Consider the following 26,072-nt stretch of genomic DNA (forward strand, 5'->3'; position numbering starts at 1 on the left):
GGTGCATGGTGCATGGTGCATGTGGTTTACCGTTTCCTCCATTAACAGCCAGACAGCCGACAACCAGACGAGTTGCGTCCCACATTCAAATATTTGTTTATGGAACCACTTGGCGCCTTTTAAATGTGATTATTTAGTTAACTGCCTAAATGTATCTGGACGTTTCGTCTGCGAGTTTATGTATGGATTATGCCACCATTTCCATTTCCATTTCCATGCCCATTCTGTATCTGTATCTGTGGCTGTAGCTGCTGCTCTGCGGCCCTGATGACTCCCAATATTTGTACAGTAGTTTGACCCTTTTTAACAGCTCTATATTTCAGGGATCGAGTGTGTGTCTGTTAGATACATTATCGCAGTGCGCAGACCCTCTAATACGTTCATCAAATAGGTTAAACCATTAGGGTGTCCCAAAGCCCGAAATCAATTTGATATTTCGAGAAATAGAGCCACAAATGATAGGATGATGTTTCGATTTGCTTATGGAAATCGTTGGTGTTTCTCTCTCACTCTCACTCTGCAGCAATCCCACAGATATTTCACTCTTTCGTTGCGCTTTTATTTATGTGGCGTTACTTATGGGAAGCCTCTCCCCCGACCCCCTCCCCCTTCTCACGAACCTGTCCCCCGAAATGATTTATGAGTGCTCTGCCCTCTAGACAAGATGTCTGCTAAACGCTCTCAATTAAAAGCCAAAGAAGCGAGAGCTGTAAATGACAAATTGTGCCAATGAATGTTGGACAATGTCACTCATCTTTCCATAAAAACATACTCTAAAACGAGTACCCCGATTATATAGTTATTTTCGGGGCGATTATCAGGCAAAGTAAGACCGGATGTTATGATTATCTATGTATCTGTGGCAACAGGGCGAACAGGTAAGAAGAGCCCGAGAAATCTCTTGTGGCCATGCAAATATTGACACTCTCTGAGCGAGTGGGTCTATCTGTGTGCTGTTTGCCAATGTTTACCCACTCTGCCACGGCTGCCACAAGAGCGTTAGAGGTGTGCATGTAGTGTACGAGTATGTGCCGCAGTAGCTCCCACATTGCGTTCACCGTTTGCTTTCGGGTCGTAAACTGGAGTGGAATGGAGTCTCCTCCTCCTCCTCCTCCTCCTCTCTCACTCTGTGGGGTTATAAAAAGAAACTGCCAGTGGGGGGGTCGGTCTGTGTTCGGTCTGGTCTGGTTTTGTTTCTGTTCTTGACTGCTTCTGCTGCCAGTTCTGGTTGTGTCACCTCAATTGTGGCTGTTTTACTACCGATATTGTGCGCCCATTATAAAGATAGATAGATAGATAAAAACAACAACAACAACTACATTGCGCTACGATGCTTTGCGATGCGCCTTTGTTTTTGTACTATTTGTGTTTGCCTTTGGATGTTAATGTCGGGTAAAAGTAATCAACAACATCATCATCATCACTATAACCATCATCATCTTCATCGTCATCGTCATCGCCATCATCATCAGCTAGGCAAATAAAGTTTGGTTTTGTATTACAACAAAATTATTATTGTTCAGTTTTGGTGCTTTTTTTATGCGTTTTTTGTGGGTTACACAGTGGCGGCCGATGAGAGGGGTCCAAATCAAAATTTGAACCATAAAATCCCCCAAGATGTTTTCTCTCACTCAATGAAAGCAGCCATCAATTGAGTTGTTACCCCCCCTTCGGTCGGGGGTGTCCCTGCTTTGGGGGGCATTGTGCAACCCCCCGACCATTGTGTAGGTGTGAGAAATTCGATAGGATTTTTGGCGCTGTTCGGTTCGGTTTTTGGTTTCACTTGGAGGGCAGCAGAGATTTCCATGACGTGGTTGCTCTTCTTCATCGCCATGTGACCTCAACAACAATTGTCTAGGTCTCTGCAGAATCCCACAAAAGATCTCAGATCCACTTTTTGAGAGAGAGAGAGATACAAATTTTGATAAAATTCCAAGAGACTCTCCCTCGTTTACGCTCTCAAATATGTGTATTTTGTTTGTATTTCTGTTTGTTTATAATTTTAGTGGCTTGGTGTGGTTGTAGGTTGTAGGGTGAAGGGGGACCCGCATGAGGCTGGCGCCGAGGCACGCAACATTCAAATAATATAATGTGGCTACGTGCTGCAATTTAGGCGCCTCCATGCCACCCGCTGTCCCTTGGGTTCGACTCGAAGTTCCCGAGAACTTTGGATTCGTATATAGTATATATTTTTGAGATTTTTCCTTTCAGTTTCTTTGCAAGAAAGTCTTCGTTCGGTTTGTAGGTTCTGCTGGCGAATCTTTTTTGTTGTTCTTGGGGTGTTATCACTGTTATCACTGCACTCTTTTCTCAAGTGGCCGGCTATCGACAGTGTCGACGACTTCAACAACAACGCTGGCTACTGTGCTGCCAGCTAGCGCTGATTCCAAAAGTCGCTACTATAGTGCATAAATTGTTTTATGGTACCTCGGACTGGTACTGGCACTGGCACTGGTACAGAGAGCAGGGACTAGGGACTAGGGCTGGGGCTGTTACTGGGCTTTATGGCCACATTACTCAAGTGCCTTCCATCATACACACTTTTGCTACTGTTGGGTGTAGACCTGGTCTATGGCCTATCTCCTCTCTCACACCCACCCAGGCCCATGCCCGGTCTCTGGATGATTTTATGGCCAACACACAACGACGCCAGGTCGCGGGGCTATAAAATTTTCCTCCTAGCCTGTATTGGCACTATAAAAACATATAGTCTACAGCTAAAACAAACTGTGGAATACGACTATGCGTATTTCCTTCTTTATGAACCCAGATTTTGTGGCATAGTTTTGGTTTTTTGGTGTCTCATGTTTCGTTAATTGTGGCAAGAGATTTTTGATTGTTGGGGCAAGTTTTCCATATATTATATATAGATGGGATCGAGATGGGATGGCCAGCACGTGGCGTTTCTGTGCAGTTTGATGAAGCGGAATTGATTTCAAAATTCCCCCGCATAATCGGAGGGCGGGGAGTGAAATTTATGACCACCTACGCGGGCCAGTTTGGGTTTTATTTTTGTATCTTTCGGAGACAGACGTCTGTCTGTCGATCGCCGTCACCGTCGCCTGCCGATGACATTGTAAACCTTTTTTTTTCTGTGTTGTATAATTGCATTTATTGGCATCATAAAAACGTTCTGAAGAGCAGTATCTAAACAGTAGTGATTTCTTTTCGCCTGTCGTCGCCTCTCGACATTGGGGGATTGCAAAAAACAGAGGTAGAAAAAAAAGAAACACAACATCGAGCAGAAAAAATAGAAATTTATGAGCGGCTCATGTGAAACTGATTAGAAATGGGGTTCGCGGTGGACTGGGGCGCGTGACGTTGCTGGCGATTTGTTTTTGGGGGCTTTCCGCACACTCAACGCGAGATTGGAGATCCCAAATAAGACTCTAGACCGTAGACTGTATTTATTTATACGGAAATCCGTGCACGAGTGTGTGTGTAACTATAAATATGAAATTTTCAGCTGCAAGAGACGCCCACGCACTGTTGCATGTTGACAAAATTGTAAGGGAACGCACACATCAGATGGAAAGATGGAAAGAAAGCGAGAAAAGCATTTCCATTTCCATTTCATTCCCATTTTCCATTTTCACGCCCCAACTGCTGGCCGGGGGGGGATATTTATAGACATGTCTCATGCTGTGCATTTCACTAGTTGGTCGCATGATTTATATATTTTTAAAAACATTCTCGCTCTCAACGAGGAATTGGTAGGTAGCTCCTGCTCGGGGTAAGATATACGTACTCCTCAAGGTTTTGGGGGCAGCCATTTTGAGGCGCATCCAGTAAAGTGCGTGCTGTATGCCGCCCGGCCAACTTCTGGCTGACTGCTTTTCATATCAGTTAAAGCTAAAGCGCGACCTGGCCTGGCCGCGACTCCGGGCCAAGACTCAGACCTGCATGGCAAAAACCAGTTTGGCAAGTTCTCCCATCTGTCTCTCTCGCTCTCTCTCTGTGTGTGTGTGTGTGCAACACCATCCACCATCCACCAACCAGCATTTGAAAATGCAACATTAAAGCCAACAGGCAACAACTTTTGCAAAATACCCAACACGCAACCTCCTCCGCTCTACCGCTTGCCTCCTGCTCCTCCGCTGTCGACCTCCTCCTTGATCGTCATCATCGTCGTCGTCGTCGTCTTCAATGGCTGTGCTTTGTGTGTTGTTACTCGTATTATGCTGTTGCTGTTGCTGTTGTTGCAGCCGCACAATGGGGCGTTTTTCTCATACAACCATTGTACGGTTCGGGTGGAAGTGCCCACATATCTAGATACTCTGTCCGTCCGTCCGTCTTTAAGTCTACCACTTCCAACTCCCCAGCGATCTACTCGAACTCGTACTGGTACTCGCTTTGCCAGCCTGTCAGTCTGTCTGTGTGCAAAGTGTGTAATTATTAGCTGCACATGCCTCAGTTGATTTCAAATTGCCGTTACTGCCTTGGACGGCTGGCAGTAAGCTCTGCCTTTGGCTGCCTTTGTAGCTGTATCTGCGAGTTGTATCTGTGTGTGGGGTGCTGCCGCAGAAGATCGCCCGTTTAACTGTCGGAGATCAGTAGGGCATGGGTTGGATTTTCTATGGAAATTTGTAAGCCGAGGATACGCTTAGATCAGGGAGGAACCACTCATTTATAGCTTAAACTTTATATTTTTGTGTAGTGATCTTTATATCGATCTTAAGTTTAGATGCCTTAAGAAGAAGCTTCCTAGTATTCTTATATATATTCTTTATCTTCAACTTCCACTGAAATTCAAGACAAGCCGATCTTCAACTGATCTCCAAAGTCTCTTTAGATCAATCTCATCGGCGATCGATCTTCAGTTCTACAAGGTTTTGCATAGCAGGGAAGACTCCGTTCAGGGTCACGTCCATAATCCAGAGACCTCCCGCCTTCGCTGCAACCTTGTTGCATGTGTTTCTGGGTGGTCGGTGTCGGTCGTGGTACCACACATTTGGACAAGGTCGGCTCTCGCCCGTTATATAAGATCGCAGCGGGTGGGTGTGTGTGTGCCCGATCCGATCCGATCCGATCCGATCCGATCTGCCGGTTCGCTTATCTGTGAAGACCCCGAGCTTGTCTCGGCCATTTATTACGGCTGCCCTGCGCTTGGTGTGGCAGTTCCGTGAGAGCCAAAAAAATAATATCAGCAACAAAGAAATTTCAAATTTCAAATAATTCGCGCAGCATTTTTCAGCTGCTGCTGCGATGCGATGCGGTATCCGATGATGAGATGACCTTCTGCTGTCGTCGCTGGGTTCGGTTCGGTTCGGTTCGGTTCGGTTCGGGTCTCCATCTCCATCTGTGGCTCCGTCTGTGTGGTATTTTATCTAGCCAGATATTGCTTTTGTGATTTTTATCTAAGTGTGTGGTTTATTTTTATATCTATGTAGTTTTTGTTGTTGTTTTTTTTTGCTTTTGGCATGGCTTCGGCCGGGGGCTTGGGACTCCGGCTCGGTCTCGGGGTGGGCTATAAAAACGAGAATCTCTTTTATGGTCACAGCGAGTCAGCGTCACCTCTTCGGGTCTGACACTGGCACTGGGTCTGTGTCTATGTCCGGGCTCTCCATGGATGAGCAAATGTTTCGTTTCCCATGGTCTCCGTTTGGAACCGATTTGCTCATGGTCTTTTTTTTATAATGTGTACAATATTTTGCCTGGCTGGGCAGGCGGCCCTTATCGGCTCTCCAAAGACCATCATAAAATAGCAATACCATTCCCTACCGTTTCGTAGATGACTATGTTTTGGATCGGGACAGCTGTTCGGAACCTCTCCCAGTATTTTCCTTCATTTGGCAAAACTTCGCACTCACTAACTCTAATTCTTTGTCATTCTCTTCTTGCAGATAAGATCACAGAAACCCTACTATACCGCAGATCCCGAAGTCGATTCACTGGTAAGTAAAAACAAAAACAAAGAAAAGAAGCAAAAACAAAAGCAAAATCAACTATGTTGCCTTCTCCTCTGGCAGCATGTTGCCATGCCAAAGATCATGGCTACACTGTGCATTTGTGTTTGTGTGTGTGTGTATCTGTTTGCCTGTGTGTGAGTGTGCATCACCTTGACCCAAAACAACGACGACAATTGAATAATTTTCTTTTATTTAGAATAAATCACAGTGAATTTAGCAAAAGAGCAAAGCATCAACGAACGAAGCGAACAATTTATGAGCATTTGTTCATCAAAGCAGCAGCAGATCGGCAGCGGGTGCGGGAGCGGGACAAACTGAGTTGTTTAGACATTTTATCGGACAGCGTTGCCATACTTTTCGTTCTCACTCCTCTCGCTCTGCTCTGCGCTGTGCTGCTCTCTCTCTCCGACTCTCTCTCTTGCTGTGTTCTGCTCTGCATTTTGCATGCCGCTACGTTGCGAGAGGGAGAGGGAGCGGCAGAGCGCGAACCCAAGCGAACGACAATATGAAGCAGAACGATTTAATGATGCATATGACATTTTTGCACTCTCTAAATGGGCTGCCTGCCTGCCTGGCAGCCTTGGGTGTGCAACAGCAGCAACAATGAAGCCAACGGCTTTAGGCTTGTAGAATATGCATTCGGATCGGATCTCTTTACTGCTGCGGGGCAGTGGGGGGGTGTAGGAGCAACAGCAGCAAGAGACCAAGAACAAGGCAACCTTGGTGTTGATCATGATCGTCTTTATAGGACAAACCCAAGTACACAATCTTCTAGAGGAAATGATTGCATGATACCTCCATAAAGAAGAGGAAGTTCGATTTAAATCTTTAAGATCTTTAGGATCTCCCTTAGGGGAGTACTTGGAGTAATTTCTTGAAGCTCTTTGGGGGAACACCTACCATTAAACCATTCTAAAAGATCATAAAATCTATAGATTATAAATTTTATATTTATAATCGATTTCAAGCTGTTCGGATACCAAATTGATGTTTCCATAATCCAGTTACGGAACAAATGATTCAATTTTTATACGCAGCGTAGAGCCATTATCCAGGCAAAAGCCCCGCAGATCATCTCAGCTTCTCCCTCTCGCTCTCTCCCCCTTTGTTGCTCAGTTTTCTGCCTGGCATTCCGCTGGCATCCGAGTCATAACAATTTTAATGGCCCCACCATGAGTCAGAGTGGGATGGAGGGATGTGGCGGGGGGGACCAGGGGAGCGAGAGATCATTTCGGCTGGCATGTAAATCAAGACGGAAATGCCGCGTGCAAAAAGTGCAAAACGAGCCATGCAATTGGGTAGCCAGCAGCAGAAGCAGAAGCAGCAGCAGAAGCAGAAGAAGATGCGGATTGTGGATTGTGGATGGCGGTTTGTGGATTGCGGATTGCGGATGGAGAACAGTTGCCCCGGCCTGGGCTGCCCTGGCCTGGTCTCGTCTCGCGTCTCGGACAGATCTGGGGCTGGGCTGGCACACATATAAAGAGATTATGGGCAAAACTAATTTTAATTGCCACCACACCGCACTCGAACGACTCTTGGCAGTCGTAAATGTGTCACTCACTTACCCACTCACTCAGTGCAACAGCAGCAGAAGTTGCATCTGCCACAGAGAGAGAGACAGCAAGAGAGAGAGTGGGATCTCTGGTGGCCCTAATTTTATGCACTTGCAGATTAGTTTATTAGTTGTAGTACAAAATCACTGACTGCCCAGGCCACCCAATCCCCCACCGAATGCCCCATGCACCATGCCCCATGCCCCACCTTCTGCAACTGCGTCTGGCGGATCTTTCTCCGTCTTGGCCATGGCCATGTGTGTGCCTCGCTTGCGTCTGCGTTTGCGTCTGCGTACTTTGGCCATAAATCATTTTGGCATGCCACTCTGTGGTTGGCTTTGCCTCCAATTTCGTTCCTGCTCCGACCACCAACCGCCCTCCACCATCTACCATCCGCCATCCGCTATCGTGTTTGAACATTTAAAAGTGCATTTAGTAACACTTACTTAAAGGAAGAGGCAGAGGCAGAGCAGTTGAGCAGTTGAGGTCGCCTGCTATAAAAATGTTTATAGCATGTCTCTAGGAGCAGCATGCCGCATGCTGCAGCGCGGTTAAATGAAATTCTTGGCTGTTGTAGCAGTAGCCCCACCAGCAGAACCGCCAAATGCAGGCCGGACCCGGTCCGGGCCACACACCACACAGCAGCAGTTCTGAGCAGTTAGCAGCATCGTAAAAATGTCAAATGTCAAACTGATGTTTTAATTAGGCAAAGCCCAAAGCCCGAAGCCCAAAGCCCAATGCCCAATGCCCAAGGACTGTGAAAGGTTCTCGGGAATGATTGAGTGTGTGTTTGTTTAATAGTATAATACCCGCTTGTATTTGCACGATTATTAATTTATACATGTTCTCCGTTTCCTTTGCAGATGGTGCAAGCAATACAAGTACTTCGGTTTCACCTTTTAGAATTAGAAAAAGTAAGTAAAACATTGCACATCTTGAATATAAATTACTTGCGAAAGCCTAAACATTGCAATACCTGGACCCGGAATATGCCAAATCATCTTACAAGAAAACACATTTGTTTAGTCATTGTAATTAACGGCAAATCGAGAGCCGAAGAGTCGGCTCCAATCGTTTATCAACGCCCCAAAAAGACCACCCAAAAGGCCGGTGCGGACACACACTGAGAGCAGGACCGGGAACAGGACCAGACACAGATCAGACACGGACCCCCCCGACCAGGCCAATAAATAAACCAGGCCAAAACACAAAACATGGCAAAAATCGAGGCAAAATAGTTTCCAGCGGGCGCGCATTTCAATTACCAACATTTGTGTTGACATTTTCATGGTGGGGCAAAGCCGGGGAGGGGGAGGGGCATGCCTCTGTCCCACAGCAGGCGACCATATATCTCCGGCCTGTCTAATACACTTGCAGTATGTCTAAATTAAAGTCAGAAACAAAAATGCAGCTGAAAATTGAATTAATTGCCAATCAAAGTGGAATAGTTGTAGCCGGACGACGGAGCAGGGCAGGATGTGTGTTGCGGGGATTAGTTTTTTGTGGCAACAAATATTTGACTGGCGGCACAGCGGCAGGTGTTTGTTGCAGTTTCATGCGTAAGATAAAAGAAACACACAATTTCCCTTCCAATTTTTGGCTGCAACAATGGAATGCATTCAGTTTTCGGCTTCTCTTTTGTTGTTGATACATGAGGTGTGATGCCCACCCCTACCCTAGCCGACTGTTCCTAGATGTTTCGGCCCTGATAAGAGGGCCACATAAATTAGTCTCCCAACTAAAGTTTTCATTTCTCTCGGCGGAAGGGTGGGTTCGCGTTCTCCTACAACACCTACTTGATTATTAGACACTTTATAGTCTAAATGGAAAAATTACAGGTTGCCTAATTTGTTTTAATTTCAAATAATATGCAAGAGAGACTCGGGTGCGTGTCTCTCGTTCTGGGCTGGCTTAATGGAAGTTGTTCCTCAAACGTGGTCGTAATTAATGCTGACCGATGCCCAACCCCACCCCGCCCCGCCCCAAACCACTACACCCTTACCGATGTGGCTGTGCCGAGAAAATTAATTAGGCAAATGCGCAACGAAGCGTGGAACGAGAACCTAAACCCAAAGCCAAGTCGGACTCCAAGTCGAAGCTGCGTCGAGGCTGAGCCGCAGTTAAGCCCGGACCAGGGCAGAACGGGCCAAAAACCCGTCCGAAGAGGGCTCACTCTTCACTCTTTTTCAATTAAGTCTTAAGTAAGAAATTATGCAAAACATTCTACAAAAAAAGAACACAAAAGCTGAACCAAAACCAAACAAGACAAAAAGCCCGAAGAATATAGAGTTGGGGGATTACGACTTCGACTCCGACTCCGAATCGTATATCCGAGTCATTTGCTGAGGAATGCTGTGTCTTTGTGTGTCTCTCTATGGAGAGTGGGCCATGGGGCTAATGACAGACGAACGAAACGAAACGAAACAAATCAAAACGTGTACAGACAGTCGCAGAAGTCAATCAATCTGCAATTAGTCCGATGCTATGCGATGGACAATGTTAATTACCGAAGGCGGTCTGCTTTCTAAGCCAGGCCAAAACTAGATCAGTAAGACAGGTCACCAAGGAAAGTGAGTCCAACAGTTCATCAGTCAGTCAGTCAGTTGATCAGTCACTCTGTCTGTCTGTCATTCAGCCAGCTGCAATTTGTTGCAGGCGGCACCCTGTACAGCCACACGGGGACCCAGAAAGAGTCAAGATCTTTATCAACATCACAGCAGCAGCGGCAGCGGCAGTGGCAGAGGAGAGTCCACGACAGGTTTTTGTTTTGTCATTTGTCACTCACACAGCTTGCGACACACACGAAACCAACAACAACAATTGCAACAAAACTCACTCCAACTCCACAACAACTGCAACAATCAGCACAAAGAACTGTAGCAACTTGTACATATAGTAGTAAAAAAACAACAAAAAACACACACAACACACAACACATTCATTTATATGCAGCCAACAAAATGCAGCGGTCGATTTTTGGTGTATAAAATAAATATAAAAACAAAACAAAACACCAACAAAAAACAGACAACAAAAAACACCGAAATAAATGAAAAGAAATACAAAATATACTTAAATAAAATGTGCGGGCTGACTTGCAAAAAAAACAAAAAAAAACAACAACAAAAAGCAACATCTATATATATGTATATATGTATATATCTGTAGATCTGTACATTTTATATATATATCTGTATCTGTGCATATTTGTTGCCGCTGCCACAGCAACAACACCAGCAACAGAATCAGTTAAAAAGACGTTTCAAGACTTGTGTCTGTCAAAACTGGTTTGCCTCAGTCCCAGTCCCGGTCCCCAGCTTGGGGCTCGAGAGTTCCAGGCCCAGCTCTACGGCTCCCCAGATCCCCAGCACACGGACAATTCTCGTCACAGAGTCACATGCAAAAAAAAACAACGAAAAACACATCACACAGCAGAAAAAAATACAGCATTCAGGCAGGCAGGCAGGCATTGCAATTGACAAACAGACAGAGAGACGAACAGACAAACAGACAAACAGACAAACAGACTGATAGACAGAGAGACACTGAGAGAGACTGTCGAGACAACACGTTGGGTCAGTTGCACACGCTTCTCCGGCAGGGGGTAAGCAGCAGCAGCAGCACCAGCAGCAGCACCAGAGAATCGGCTGGGGTAATGCCGGCATGGGGGCAACTACAACAGCAACAACACCGATTTGGGGGCCTTGTTTTGATGGCTTGGCCAGATCGCTTTGGGATCGCTATACAACACAGCACCAGAACCAGCAACAGCACCAGCAACAGCCCCAGACCCAGCAGCAACAACGACATCGACAGCTGTATACTTTTGGTTAGCCGATGATGATGATGATGATGCAAGCTGAGGGATACACAGCAGATTGGGGGAGATTTTTTGAAGATTTTGAATGATGGGATGCTAGGCGAAACCTGGCCAAAATATGCACTCTGCGACCCAGAGAAGGATAACATTTCGAATGTTGTCCAGAACAAATCCGTTCCGTTCCGACCAGACTTCATTTCAATCCCCCGCTGTCAAACATTTATTTATTTCAAATTATTTTTAATTACATTTCATTTAAATGTCAGTGGCAAGAAGAAAGATCCGAGAGTCGAGAACTGAGAACTGAGAAATGAAACCTGGAACTTGTTAGACGGCGACTCGTGTGTGGGGAGGCTTGCGTGTGACTCTGAATCTGAATCTGAATCTGGTTGGGGGGGAATACTTAATGCTATCTATGAGCGGAAATCGAGAATTACCACTGCGCAGATTGGAGCGATTTGCATTGCGATTAGATTGGATTCTGCACTTAGTAGTCGTCCGTCCGTCCGTCCGGCCAGAAGAGGCAGCTGCAAAGGGGGAGGGAACACAGCCGCTGCTGCTGGTGCTGTTGCTGTGAAAAGCTGTGCTTAACAGGATGTACAAACGAGTGGGGCATTTACAAGCAACGCCCTCTCTCTGCTGCTAGCCGTCTCCCTCTTGTTGCCTCTTGGGGGCCCACCCAATGTGCCACATCATGGGGGCCCCGCGAGTCATAAATATCGCAATGAGCCGTTCGAAAATGTCACATACAATGCTGACAAATTAATCAAAAGTTATCAGCGTCCCAGCATCGTCTCGGCCAGTCTCCAAAGGGCCCTTCTCCAACATATCAATTTAGTGTGTGCCGCATGTTGCATGTGTGCACAGGCACTGGCACTGGCAGTGGCAGCAACATGTTGCCGGCGTGCTAATTGCAAGCTTTATGGATATTGTTATGGTCACTTTGACAGCTACACCACACAGCAAACACAATCATAAAACTTGGACTGGGACACTGATACGACACTGTATGTTGCCTGCAACATGTTGTCGCTGCTGTGGCCGCTTATCAGCAACAGCGACAAATTTGACATTGTCCTGTCATAAACCAGTTGCAGGCCGTTGCTTTTTTATCGTCATCTTTTTTATTTTTTGGTGACAATAACATTGAAAGCAGCAGCCTGCAAACGAGTTTGACAACTTCGGGCATTGGCAATGGGCAACAAGTTAATAGTGGCAGCAGCCAGAGCCACAGAGCCACAGAGCCACTGTTGCAGCTTTCGCAGGCCAAAACAAAAGCGATCCACAAAAATGAAGAAAAGAAGCGGCAGCAACAGCAGCAAACAATTTGCATAAGCAACGCGCACTTTTTCGTAAATTAAATGCCTGGCCCCGGCCTAAATGGAGCACCCTGTTGTTGCTGCCGCTGCTGTTGTTGTCTGCTGCCATTGCCCAGTGCAATTAATTTCTTTTTAGCCGTGGCGGCGGCTGCATTCCACTCTTTGTTGCATATTTGCATATGTGCCTCGGCTGGCTCCCCCTCCGCCAACGCCGTTGCCTGCTGGCTGCCTGCTTGCTTGCCTGCCTGCCTGCCTGACTCACACTCACTTTGGGCCTTATCGCATTTGTTTTATCACACACACCGTGGCAGAGGCCTGCAACATCACAGCCACAGCAACAGCAACAGCAACAACAGGGTTTTAAAAACGCATTTTGTTGGCCCTGGTCTCGGCCTGGTCTCGGCCTGGACTGACGCCAGTGATCTTCTCCCTGGACGGCTATCTCTGGCCGGCGAGTGCGTCTCCATGTTGCTAATGTGAATGTTGCACGTGCTGCCTCATGTTGCTGTTGCGCTGCTTGGATGCTTAAAAGTGTGCCCTGCGGCTAAGCCTGGCTGCCCCGGCACTTCCTTTTTGGCCAATGCATTATTTTGTTGCCGTTTCTTTTTCGGGTCCGAGTGCCTCTCTATGCATATTTATGCGGCCAGAACCAGAACCAGAGTCTGAGTCTGAGTCAAGGGAGCCATGCTCTGAGCCAGGTTTAGGTTAGCTGTTGTCTACGGCCATTTTTGAGTGCCATCATCAACCATTTGCCTGGGGTCTGGGGTCCGGGGTCCGGGGTCCACGTTCTGGGGTCTGTGTCTGGGGCAACGCATCAAAAGCAATTTGCATGCCATTTGCAAGGCGATGGAGGAAGCAGGTTTTGGCGATACAACACTGCAATGGCGCTAAGTGTGGCAGCTGTCTCTGTCTCTCTCTCGCTCTCTCTCTCTTTCTGTCTCTCTTTCTGTAAAGGTATTGCAATGTTTAAGCTTAGTTTAAGATCTATTTATTCCACCACCTCCCCCTATATGATGTACATATATCTATAAATTTTCAGCGACACCCAAGCACACCCCACCTCCCACCGCAACCCCTACCCCCACTGCCAGCAATTATTAGATAATAAGTGACATTTTGGAGTACCCAAACTCATGCTCTCTCTCTCTCTCTCGTTTCTCTCTCTTCCTGTTCTCTCTTCTCTGTGCTCTGAAATGATCGCGGGAATGTCTCGTTGCAGGTACACGAACTGTGCGACAACTTCTGTCACCGCTATATATCGTGTTTAAAGGGTAAAATGCCAATAGATTTAGTGATCGACGAACGGGACACCACCAAACCACCAGAACTCGGTTCGGCAAATGGTGAGGGACGGAGTAACGCCGACTCCACATCGCACACCGATGGAGCTAGTACACCAGACGTTGTGAGTACCCCCTTCGCGGGAGCACATGGTCCTATATTGGCGAGCTACAATGCGGTGGTGCACCCATGTTCGTAGTACGATAACGACCTTCTTGCAAAAACGAAGCGGGTGCTCACAATGCCCTGGGATTAAATGAATCAATAATAATAATGATCAAGATCAATAAATCAATAAATCAATCGATCAATGACTAAAGCCACGTGTATCCAATGATACAAGCGATGGAGATGCCGTGCCACGCGAAGCTGATGCTGATGCTGATGTTGCTACCACTACCACCTGCATAAGGAAATTAAGTCACATTAATTCACCTGTTGCAGCCACAGCGGCAGCAGAACACCAGCGTGCAACAGCGACACGAAGCGAAGCATTAACTGAAATCAAATTAAAAGAAACCCAATAATAATCAGAATATTAATATTGATGAATTCAAATCCAAAAATTCAAAAGCAGAAGAAGTTGTACGTCAAGAACAAACACTCACACACACATTGTAAATTAGTCAAGAGCAAAAACAAAAGCAAAAGCAAAGCAAAAGCAAAAGCAAAGCGAATGCAAAAACATAAAGAAAACTTACAAGAAACAACAACAAATAATATCCATAGAAGCGAAAGGGAGAGCAAAGGAACGCCTAGCGGAAGCAGCAGCCACAACAACAGCAGCAGCAGGCAGCAGCAGCAACAGCATTAGTGACAGCGACAGCGACAGGATGCCTGCCCAGCAGCAGCAGCAGCGGCAGCAGCCAGACAGAGACCACGATAACACAGACTGCAAAGTACCGCAACAAGAACAAACAAGCGACAAGCGACAAACGAGCTTCCAAGCGGCTTCGGCCCTCCGACCACAAACCAAACGAACTGACCCGAACAACAACAACAACCCAACCAACCGAACCGAATCGAATCGAATCGAACCGAGCTGCGCCGAACTGAAGAGAACAGTTATACCGATTTACGATTGACGATTGATGCTGCAAATGCTACTACTGCTATGCTGAAGCTGTTACAGCCCCACTGCTACCGCTGGACTTCGTTTGCTCTCCTCTGTGTACAGTACAGGCCATAAATTTAAGTTCCGAAACAGCTGCGAATGCAAGGCCACACTAAAGATAGTCAATGCGACTGTGCTGTGCGCCCGCATGCCCAGCTGTGTCAGTCTATCTCACTCTCTCTCTCACAACACACACTGTCCATCTCAACCAAGCAGATTGTAAATGATATAGAGTAGAAACTACAAAAACTACAAACAAAAACTACAAGAACTAAAGCAACTGAGCAACAATAATTAGAGCAACAAACAATTTCGCTTAATTTGTAAAAAGTACCAACAACTAGAAAGAAAAGAAGAAAATACGAGTATGATATGAAAGAATGAGAAAGAAGAATCAAGTAAAACTAAAAGAATGAGAACTAAATTACAAGAAAATGTTCCAGAACTTCGTTTTTGCAAGAGGCCCATATAGCTCGCCAATATATTATTAATTATTATTAACAAAACCCAACACTCACACACCATTAACCAACTATTTTGATTGTTTTCTTTACTTAACACACGAACCACAAGAAACAAAAATTGAAGTAATGAACCTATATTATCAGAAAGTTTACTAACCCCAAAACTAACCAATTTTTAACAATTTTACATATGCACATAACTCTATATAGAAACTATATATACATATATACATACATATATATATATATATACCCCAACATATGCATGTATGTATAAATATATATGTACTTATATATATTTATCTATATACATATGTATGTATGTATACAGATATGATATGATATACGAAACGAAAGCTGGCCCGACTCTTCGACTCCGAGCTGCTTTGGGTACAGTCAGCCAGTGCGATCGATAGCTTCAGTTCGATGAATGTTATCGGTCTTTGAGTTTGTAAACTTGTAAATAATTGACACAGCCTCGTCCCCTCTCAAAGAACCACCAGAACAACAACAACAATGACACTGACATAGCCCACAACACACACAAAAACCAGACTGCAGACTCCAGACTCCAGAGTCCCTTTTGGTCCTATCCTATGATTTCTAAACTCTTTCTCTCTCTCTGTCTGTCCATCTATATGCATATATCTGTTGTATATATGTATCTGTGCCAATCATTTGGAACTTGATCACAGCCCAGCACCCAAGATTTTTCACCGCTGGAGGAGACCTATGCCAGCTATCGCATCAAGCACGAGGCGGACTTCTAGTCCCGACCTCAGATCCAAACCAAACCCTATGCCCCCATTCGAACCCCAAGACGTTCTCTATATATATATCTATATATAAAGAAAACTATATAATATAAAGATAAACTCTAGCCATGTAGTTTGTAACTAAAAATCAAGTCTAGGCTGCTGCTTAAAGATCCAGATCTAAAAAGAAAAAACAAAACTTGGGATAAGAGAACAAACGCTAAGAGTATAGTAAATTCCTAGAAATTTCTATCCATATTTTCTATGCTTAGTTATTTAATTGTTTCAAATTATTCTTGTTTTGGGAATTTTTCACCTTAGCCAACGTGTATACGATTTTTCAAAATAATACGTCCTTTTTTCTTTGGTGTTTTACAACACTGAAGAGAACTTGCCAAAAAAAAAGAAAGAAAAAAAAAGAAAAAATTATATTCGTTGATCTTTTTTGTTCAACTCTCATCATGCAACGCATATACGTAAAAAGAGATACCAGAAAAGAAACCCCAACCTGAGTTCAAATGCAAAGTATACGAATAAAACATTATTGTTTATTACCAGAAAACAAAAAAACAAAAAACAAAAACCAACTTAAAGTTAATTTAATTAATTGAGGATTGCAACGCACCTATACGAACGACATTTTAAATGAGCCAAGGAAGCGTGCGAGACACTTTCGAGAACAATTGATATACGTAAATCAAGCACACTACGACAGCAACAGCAACAAACTAAACAAACTTTAAGCATTTACTAAAGCAAAACAAAACAAAACAAAACAAAACAAAAAAATGAAGAAAACTACGCGATACTATTATTATTATATAAATGTAATGAAAAGAGGAGAGCTAAATGTAATTTAATGAATTGAATTAGTGGACACGGAAGCCAGAGCGGCAGCTTTTGGTGCTCAGCGGAGATACTTAGAGACCCCTTGCTCTCGCTCTCGCTCTCGCTCCATCCCCCTGTCCCCGCCCCCCATTGTATACTATAGCGTACGTTATATAGTTCTTAGTCAGACCTCTGAGCCCCTGAACCCCTGGACCCCAGATACCCCTCAACTTAGGCGTTGTATGCTAAGCAAAACTAAACTTGCAAACTGGTAAAATTTAAAGGAAACTCAATCCAAACTCAATCTAGAAAAGGGAAAACCTTAGCAGCTATGCTTCTTCTAGCTACCAAAACCAACCAAACACTTTCTTCTGCTAATTTCTACTACTATTTTGAGTTCTAGACTACTAAACCAACAAAAAACCACAAAAATGTACTTAAATCGGGCTGCCTCTCAGTAGAGAGCAGCCCCTCAGCTATATGGGCAGTCATTTGTATACTTAGACTATAGTCGAGCCGATTCCCAGCGGTTTATTATAGCCAACTAACTAAACCACAAAAATATAAAAACAAACAAACAAAAAACAAAAAAAAAAACCAACAACGTGTAAAGCTTTTGTACTATTTTTTCAAAACTACAAAGAAAATGTTCTTGCAAAGGTTAGAAATTTGCAGAAATACAAAAAAAAATATAAATAAATAAAAATAGTTGTTGTACTTTGTCTCAAACCCCAAAAACCTAAAACCCTAAACAAAAATTTGTATGTAAGAAAAATTAAATTTAACTTAAAAATTGCTGTAATTATGTAATCATTTCTGTTAGCATAATTCGCTGCTTTTTAGTTAAAAAAAAAAAACAAACAACAAAAAACTGTTGTAAAAACTGATATGATTTTTTTGTGTGAGCTTTTTACATATTCGTTGAAATCATTTGATTATTAATTTTTGTATTAAATGTTTTGCTACCAAAAAAAAAAAACATACACAAACACACAAAAAACAAAGCAAAATTATGTTGCATTGTAAAAATAAATTTAAAATACAAACAAAAAATACTGAAACTGAAATACGTAATTGCTTTAGGTGATATTTTATAAAAATATAACAAAAGTAAAAATAATAGCATAAACAAAAATAAACTTAAACGAAAAAAAGATGATGCAAAAAATATACGTAAATATGTTTTAAAAATCGATGGAAAGGCGCTTTTTTTGCTTTTTGCTATTTTTAAAATATATACAACAAATTAAATACGAAAAGTACATATTAAACTTATTTGAGCATACATTTTTTTAATAATTATTATTGTTTTTACAAACAAGGAATTTTATTTAGTTTTTAGCAAAATTGTAAAATGAGAGTAAATGTTATAAAGGAGATGAAATGAGAAATGAAATGGAGAGGAAAAACGCAATCAAAAATTAAGAAAGAAAGAAACTAAAACTAAAACTAAAACATAAATCCAACAAAAACAACCAGCAACTTCTATACGATATACGAATACATTTTAATGTAATATTTTTAATTATTTATATGTATACTAATAATATAATTAAAACAAGGAAAACAAAAACAAAAACAAACAGAAGAATTAAGAAAAACAAAACAAAAAGTACAGAGTAAAGTTTAAAGAGTTAGCCAATAATTATATGAAACAAACGAAGAAACAGAAAAAAACAAAAAAAAACCAAAATATATTTGAAAAGTATAAAACAAAACAACATCGATTTTTTTCTGACTACACTAGTACTTAAGTCGCGGCGAAGGAGAACCCATGGAGAACCAAACTGAAGATCACCGCCCAAGTAATGGAAGACCATCGTCAAAGGAAACTCTGGAGAGCTTTACCCCCGAAGGATAACAATAAACCAGCTGGATATCGCATTAGGGACCTTTTCTAGATTTCAGTTAGCTTTCCTCCTCACCCATCCTCAAAGGAATCTCTGCATCCAAGAACCAATCACACGAATCCCTCTAGACCTACAATAATCTATCTTTTAGGGACTTTTCTTTATTTCAGCCGCGGTCTCGTACGTTCAAACCTGGTTCCTGGTTTTCCTAAGCAACTGATCCCACTCTCTTTAAGTTTTCATGGAAATCAAAACGATTTCTGGAATAATTTCGGGAGAGTTACGATTATTTGCATGGGTTGAACCTGGAACTAAAACCAAAATCTTTATACTACTCTAGTGTTCAAAATCAATGTGAAAAATGGAAAACTTGTATGTGACTTTCAACGCAGGCAAAGGGAAGACATAGGCAAAGGTTGGACCAGTAACTGGACACAGTTCTGGCTTCTGTTCTGCTATCAGCTGGTGTAAATTGAGAGAGACTCGGCTCATATTACCCTAGTCATAAGAGCGGGCGGCACGTGTAAGCCGCTTAGGACGCTGAGGGAGCGCCTCCTCTCGAGTGTCATCAGCGCAAGGATCACAGGACATAAGTGCGCCAGATCCCCTATAGTTCTCCCAGTCTGTCTGTTGAAATTCGAGCAGTAAACCCGATCGGTCTGGACAGCTGCCGGAGAGGGACGTGTTTAAAACACCTTAAATGACTCTTTTTTTTCCCATTTTTGGTTGGGTTTTGTTTTCCCCCCTGTTGGCCGTCTCCGTCTTCGGGCTGGGGATTGCCGTGTGTGCGTGTTAGATGATTTCGTTCGGTTAATGGTAGCTACATGTAATTTGGCATTTTGCGTGATTGCCTGGGGCGTGTTTCTGGGCTCTTCAAAGTCAGTCGAATTCGAGAGGGCATTTTCCACTGGACTCCACTCTACTCCACACCACTCTCAAGACCCAAGAAGAAAATGCTCTTTCGTGCTGGATGAATTTTGTATTAATTTCTTGAGCAACGCCCCGGCCAGCTCACACAATCTGACACACAATTTTCCAGCCAGCAGAGGAAGAAACCTATAATTTTATAGGCATTAAGTCAATCCACTCCCTTTCTCCCATTCCCACTCGCCACTCGCCGTGAACTGGTTTTATTTTTGTATTTTTTTGTCTGAAATCGAAGACAACAAACCAAAAACCAAACGAAAGCCGTAAGATACAAAGTATAAAAGGATCCAAGTCTTTGGTTTTTGGCTTTGGCTTTGGCCTCGGCTCATTAGCCGCACTCTCACCTCAAGACTTTGGACTCACGGCTCTCGGGATCGGGATCGGGATCGGGCCCATCGAAATACGAGTTAGCCAAAGGATTTCTTTCTTTCTTATAATTTACTTTTATATTTTGTTGTTTTTGCGGCTTTCGGCGTCGTCATACTGTCTGCGTTTTGTGGCACAAACGAAACCGCAGCGCAGCGCAGACCTGTCCCGAAATTTGTGCATTCATTTGTGAAACAAAGACGGCCCAACTCCAGCTCCAAGTCCAAGGCTACAATTAATAAAGCAACAGTCCACGAAAGCCCTACAAATGCCCGCTTCCCAAAGCCCCAAAAAAACCGAAATGTGAAGACTGGCCTTTAAGTAACGAAGCCCTGAATACCCTAGACGATTAAAGAGTATTTGATTATTTTAATGATTTATTTCTATAAAAGCAATGGAGGAGTGGGTTGTTTCTAGGTGTTACTTATTTTGGACTATGCCAACTGCTTTGTCCTACATATACACCCTCTATTAAGAAAAGGGTACCAGCTCAACCAAAGAAAAACCCCAAAGTCGAGCGTTTGTCCCCTGTTCAGTGGATCGTGCGTGCTTGACGAGCTGCTCCTGTGATCTGGCGATCTTTTGTTATTATGTATGAAGTGTCGCGTTGGCAGGAATTTCTGTGCAGCCAACAAAAGCTGCCAGCAGACGCTCCGCAGACACTGGCTGCCCGAGAGCGGGGGGGGGGGGCAGGCGGGTTGACCGCAAAAATGTCATCACTGCTAATGTTTCAATGCAGTTGCCACAAGATTTCGTCTGCGGCTGAGGTTGAGACTGGGGCTGATCTGATGTTCTCGTGTGTTTCTTTTTTTTTGTTAGCAATTTTTTGATCAGAATTTGGTTTCGTCGAGGGAATTGCACGGGGCTGTCAGATCGCGGCTCGACTCGACTCGACTCGATTCGAGAGCGTTGAATGCGATACCTCTGGGGGCAGGCAGGCATTCTGGTGGCTGGTGGCGTGAAAAGACATGCCAAACTGACGGGTTCCCAATTCATTGAAGAAGAGGTTCTGTCACTGCAGAGATCCTCAACAAAAAAAAAAAAGAAAACTCTGTTCACAAAGTTAATTTCTAGTCATAAGAATTATATTGATTGTTGAATTTTAACTCTTTTACCCAGTTTCAGTTCCAGGAAATCGTGAACGGCGAAAAAACTTTTGAAATCTTAATGAAATTTTGCACAGTCCCCAGTCCCCAGTCCCTAGTCAAGTGTTGCCTTCAAAGGAGGGCAGCCGACAGGGCCAATACTCTACCTGATTGTGTCAACCCTTTTTGTTTTTTTGTCTGTGGTTTTTGGCTTCTCTGCGTGTGTGTGCTGGTTGAGGGAGTATCGACCAAAAAGTATCAATTCAATGGAAATTTATGCCGTAAAAATGCCACAAAACAAGCCACCAAAAAGCCAAAAGCGTCTTTGTCTTGGCCCAAGCATTTTTTCCAATGAAACATATACGCACAATGATTTGGTTTCTTTTTTTTTATATTTTTTTGTTAATTTTTTTCGAAATATTTGCACTCCTCCGTCCCGTTTCGATCCGTTCCCTATCTCCCGGCCACTCAACTAAGCTGCAAATCGGTTTAAGAGCTTAACAGAAACGAGGGAAATTATACAAAGTCCGTTGGTCGTTTTACTTTTGTTTCATTAGGCAAATGCAGTCGAGGAACCAGAGCTTAACCAAAGGTGTCCCCTCCATCTCCGTCTCCATTTCTCTGGTTGCTTGCTGCTCGCTGTGGGAACACCTGAGGGAAGCCCTATGTGGGGCCCAGCGAGTGCTCGAACAATTACCATTAATTACCCGGAGGAGCCAGTCGCTGCACTTGGCACCGCAAAGGCCATTGAAGTCCGCTCGGATATCAAAAGGAAAAGCCAACAGGACAATTTACGCTTGTTTTAAACTCGATTAGTCAGCATTTGATCCTATCTACTCATCCCCTTCGATCTGCCCAGGCCCAGGCCCAACCATTGACCATTGACCATTGAGCTTGTTGAGTGCTTTTCAATTATCATCACGCGACTGACCACAGAAGTAAAAGGGCTACGGTGCCCCTTCGTTCTGCCGGCTCTTAAGTCCGCTTAGCCTCTATTGACCACTTGTAAATTGTAACTGAATCCAGCCTAAAGGAACTAAAACTATTGCCCGTACCGAAAAGTACGGGGGGGCGGCTCAGATATCAAAAACGGCAGCCACTAATTGAATTGGCTTTAATCTTTGCCCGGGTGCAGCCGCGCTTAACCCTTCCGTTCTGCCATTTCTTTAATATTTAATGCAATAGTTTTTTTTTGATTGATATCTGGCTTTAGTTTTGCTTTGTTTTTGTTGGCTAATTTGTCGTTGGCTCTGGCTACATCTCGCCCACATCTTGGCCCAGCAGCATACCATAAATCACTTGCACTTAAATCCGCTGCTGGCGACGTCTCAGTCCCAATCTCTGTCTGTCTGTCTGACTGTTTGCCTTGGCCATTAGGGCCAGTTTTGGTCCTTTTTGAGGGCTTTTGGGGGGTGGCTGGCATTTCTATTGGCCCGGAAGCTGTGCGGCCAGCATCTACAAAATACTCCCAGCCCAGAGATCGCATTGTTTGGGGGGCTTTCTGGCAGTTTTTATTGCCTTTTTGTGCTTTATTTCCTGCGCACTATTTTTGGGCCTAGGAACTTTTGCCTCCACGGTCTCTACGGGAAGATGTGGAGGTGGGGGGGGCTTTATGCCTGAATGGCGCGCCGAGCATTAGATAATGGTGTTCCTGCTTATTGCTTACATTGGATTTTTCCGTTTCTTTTCTTCTTTTGGTCGCCGCGTCTTTGGGGGATTTTCTATAATTTGCAGGCAGCTTAGCAAAAGATTCCCCAATAGAAAACGAAAAACTGGGGCCCCCAGAAACTAGCAGAAATAATTTATTGCATATTTAATAGCGCACGTGCCATCCTTGGAGCCTCGGACCACTAAATATTTTTCAATAATTTCCGCCACAGATACAGAACTTTGCTTTCGGGAAGTCTAATTATGTGAAAAGTTTGAAGACATCTGCGGGAGTTGCCAGAGTGCAGCTCGGAGTGGAATTTCTATTAAAGAAATGCCGCATAAATCTCTAAGCTACTTTTACTTGCGGGGCGGCAGGCACTCAGCTCTGAGAACACTCTCTCTGTCCGCTTCTCAGAGCTCGTTCTCCGTTCCCCCGTTCTCTGAGAGCTCTTAGTGTCTCCGTTTGCTTGGCTGCTTATCCGGCGAGCCAATTCCCATTTGGGCCACATATGCCCGGCATTATGGGGCATAAATAAGAATGCTTGCCACGCTGCCGTTGCCTGCTGCCTGCTGCCTGCTAATAAATGAAATATGATGCCAATGCCGATGCCGATGCCTGGGTCCACGTCCACCCTCTCGCATTGTCGTAGCTCCTGTTTATTGGCCCGGCCTCAACATTTCAATATTTCTCCCTCATTCCTCACTCCTCACTCCTCAGGAACTCAGGGAGACTTCCGCACGGCGACACAATTTCTATATTTTGGCAAATTATTTTTTGCTGTTTGGTATTGGATTTCCCCTTGTGGATAAGAGCAGTGCGCCCTCAATCCCCCCAAGCTTTCGCTGGCTGTATGCGCGGTGCGAAAACAAAATTGACGTCAATTACGCAATGCACACCGTCAGGACCAGCCAGACACCAGTCTCTCTCTCTCTCTCTCTCTCTCTGCCTCCTTGGCAGGTCTCTTCTGCTTCTTGGCATGCCTTTGCTTCGGGTCTAATCCGCTTCGGGGATTTGGGGAATTCTCGGGCAGAGCACCACCAGAGCGGCATAGCATACTTTTCCGGGAGGAGGATTTCCATAAGCAGCAACGCCACGCAACACTTTGCGTCAGATGCTCTCGAGTTGCTGCCACCACCTCCTCCTCCACCTCCTCCTCCTCCTCCTCCTCTTGCTGGTTTCGCACCCTCTTGTGGCTGCTCTTTTGCTGCTGCTGCTGCTGCTGTTGCTGTTTGCCGGGCGCTAATTAACGCATTAAATCATATTAATGTCGCCAAATGTTTCAAAGTCAGCCTGGCCACCCACCCCCCAATGGCGGCTTATTGCCGCGCCTCGGAGGGTTTTTCGTGGCTCTGGCCTCCTGTCAATAAGCCGGCATAAATGGCCGCTAATGCAATGGTTGGTTTCTTCTTCAGAGGCTGAAGATTTCCTCTCTTGAAGCCAATCTGGGATATGGCTTAAAGTTCTTCTACCATCTGCGATTGCACTAGACTAGCTCCTGCAACGGATATTGCAGCTGTGGCTGCCACTTCTCTGGCTGATGCAGAAAAATCACAAATTAATTAAAGAGTCTCTCGCGCTGGATCGCTGCCTGGGCTGTTGCCTCCTTTGGGCTGTTGAGCGGCCAATAAAACTTATATAATAATTGTTCATAAAATGTACAATATTATGTGTTTTCAAATGAGGTTTGGCTGGCCGCACTCACAGGCTCATGTTGCATGTTGCTTGTTGCATGCAACGCTCATCACACAGCACAGCACAAGGCGAGACAAGCGAAGCCAAGACGAGACGAGACGAAAGTCGACTCGAAGCAAAGAGAGGCGATGGGATGCGGCCATGCCGTGTTGTCAACTATTTCTTCGGTTCATAAAAATTGTTATTAATTGGCACTTAAATGCTCAAACGCAAAAGTTGAGAGACGACGACGACGACGACAACGACAACGAACGTTGATGTTGATGCTGTGTGTCTGTGTGTCTCTGCCTCATGCCTCATGCCTCTTGTTGCTGTTTGCCGGAGAGCGTGTTGTGAAATTTAAGCTTTTTAGCAGTTGTTGCTGTTGCTGTTGCTGTTTGCCGTTCGTTGCATGTTAACCTTTGGCTCGCTTGTAATGAATGCAACCGAACCGAGCCGCAGAGGACAGACCCAGACCCAGTCCCAGTCCCAGTCGAAGTCCCAGTGCCACAGCCAGAGCCATGGAGAACGAACGAAAGATCGAAGGAAGGAGGATGGCAGCCAGGCAGCAGCTGGAGACTTACTTAAAGCTTTCCATATAAATTTCCTGACTTCATGTGGCACTTGTTTAAAGTCCATTTTGTGCACTGCGTGAGTGTTTATTGAATGTTGCGTGAAAGTTAAGGAAGAAAGAAAGTCTGGGAGGGAGGCCAGAACTGGCCAATTTTGCTGTCTCTTCTCGGACATTAAGAAATATTAATAAAATGCCATAAAATGGCAATAAAACTCAGCTTCATACATATGAAATCAGCGGAGAGCAGAGCCAAAAGCTTATTAACTACCCGCCCACACCGCCCCTCCCCACCAACGAATGAGCTGAATGCGAAGTGCAATTTCAAGAGCCAGAGCAATGTTAATTAAAATTATACAACAACAAAATGTGCAAAAGAACACCTTGAAAATATAATTTTTGTTATTTTGCGCGCCACACAGCGGCTGCCCAAGCGGCTCCCCACCTAGCCCCACACCCCAAATCGACGCTGGGATGCTGCCCCGTTGCCATTTTTGGCCGACCGACCGCTGTGAGCGAGTCACAGGCCCACAGCCACAGCCACAGACGAGCGACGGCTCTGACTGAATGTCCGACTCTACAGCTCGATTCCGTTTCGTTGCCAATTGCCAGCTCTACAAGATCTGGCCGACTCGAGTGTAAATGATATATGTGGGCAGGCGGTACAGGGGCCGGGTCTTGTCTGTCATTTCGGAGCCACACAAAGCTCCCAGCACCAGCACCAGCTTCAGCTCCAGCTCCAGCCCGGGACCAGGTTGAGGTCCAGGGCCCCGGACATCGCCGAGTGCAAATGACTTATAAGAATTTAATATTTAACAACACAAATCAATTCAAAAATCATCAGAGACGGGACGCAGATGGAGGCGGAGGGAGATATGAAAAAAAAGAAACTCATTTGTTGCAGGTCG

General features: G+C 44.6%; 1 protein-coding gene across 4 annotated transcripts in view; it reads left to right on the forward strand.

The window, feature by feature from the left end:
• The window catches only part of hth (Meis homeobox homothorax), a 106,745-nt gene that overhangs the window by 16,324 nt on the left and 64,349 nt on the right, over nucleotides 1-26,072 (forward strand). For 3 of the 4 annotated variants that reach the window (XM_003736317.3, XM_003736321.3, XM_003736316.3), the window contains exons 4-6: nucleotides 5,844-5,894; nucleotides 8,326-8,376; nucleotides 13,821-14,006. In XM_003736317.3, the coding sequence (XP_003736365.1) occupies nucleotides 5,844-5,894; nucleotides 8,326-8,376; nucleotides 13,821-14,006 (288 nt within the window). Of the gene's footprint in view, nucleotides 1-5,843; nucleotides 5,895-8,325; nucleotides 8,377-13,820; nucleotides 14,007-16,155; nucleotides 17,740-26,072 lie in introns of those variants that run through there. The other variant, XM_003736320.3, reaches the window with a different exon arrangement.

This window comes from Drosophila pseudoobscura, chromosome 2 (genome assembly GCF_009870125.1).
Source record: "Drosophila pseudoobscura strain MV-25-SWS-2005 chromosome 2, UCI_Dpse_MV25, whole genome shotgun sequence".
Classification (NCBI taxonomy): Eukaryota; Metazoa; Arthropoda; class Insecta; order Diptera; family Drosophilidae; genus Drosophila; species Drosophila pseudoobscura.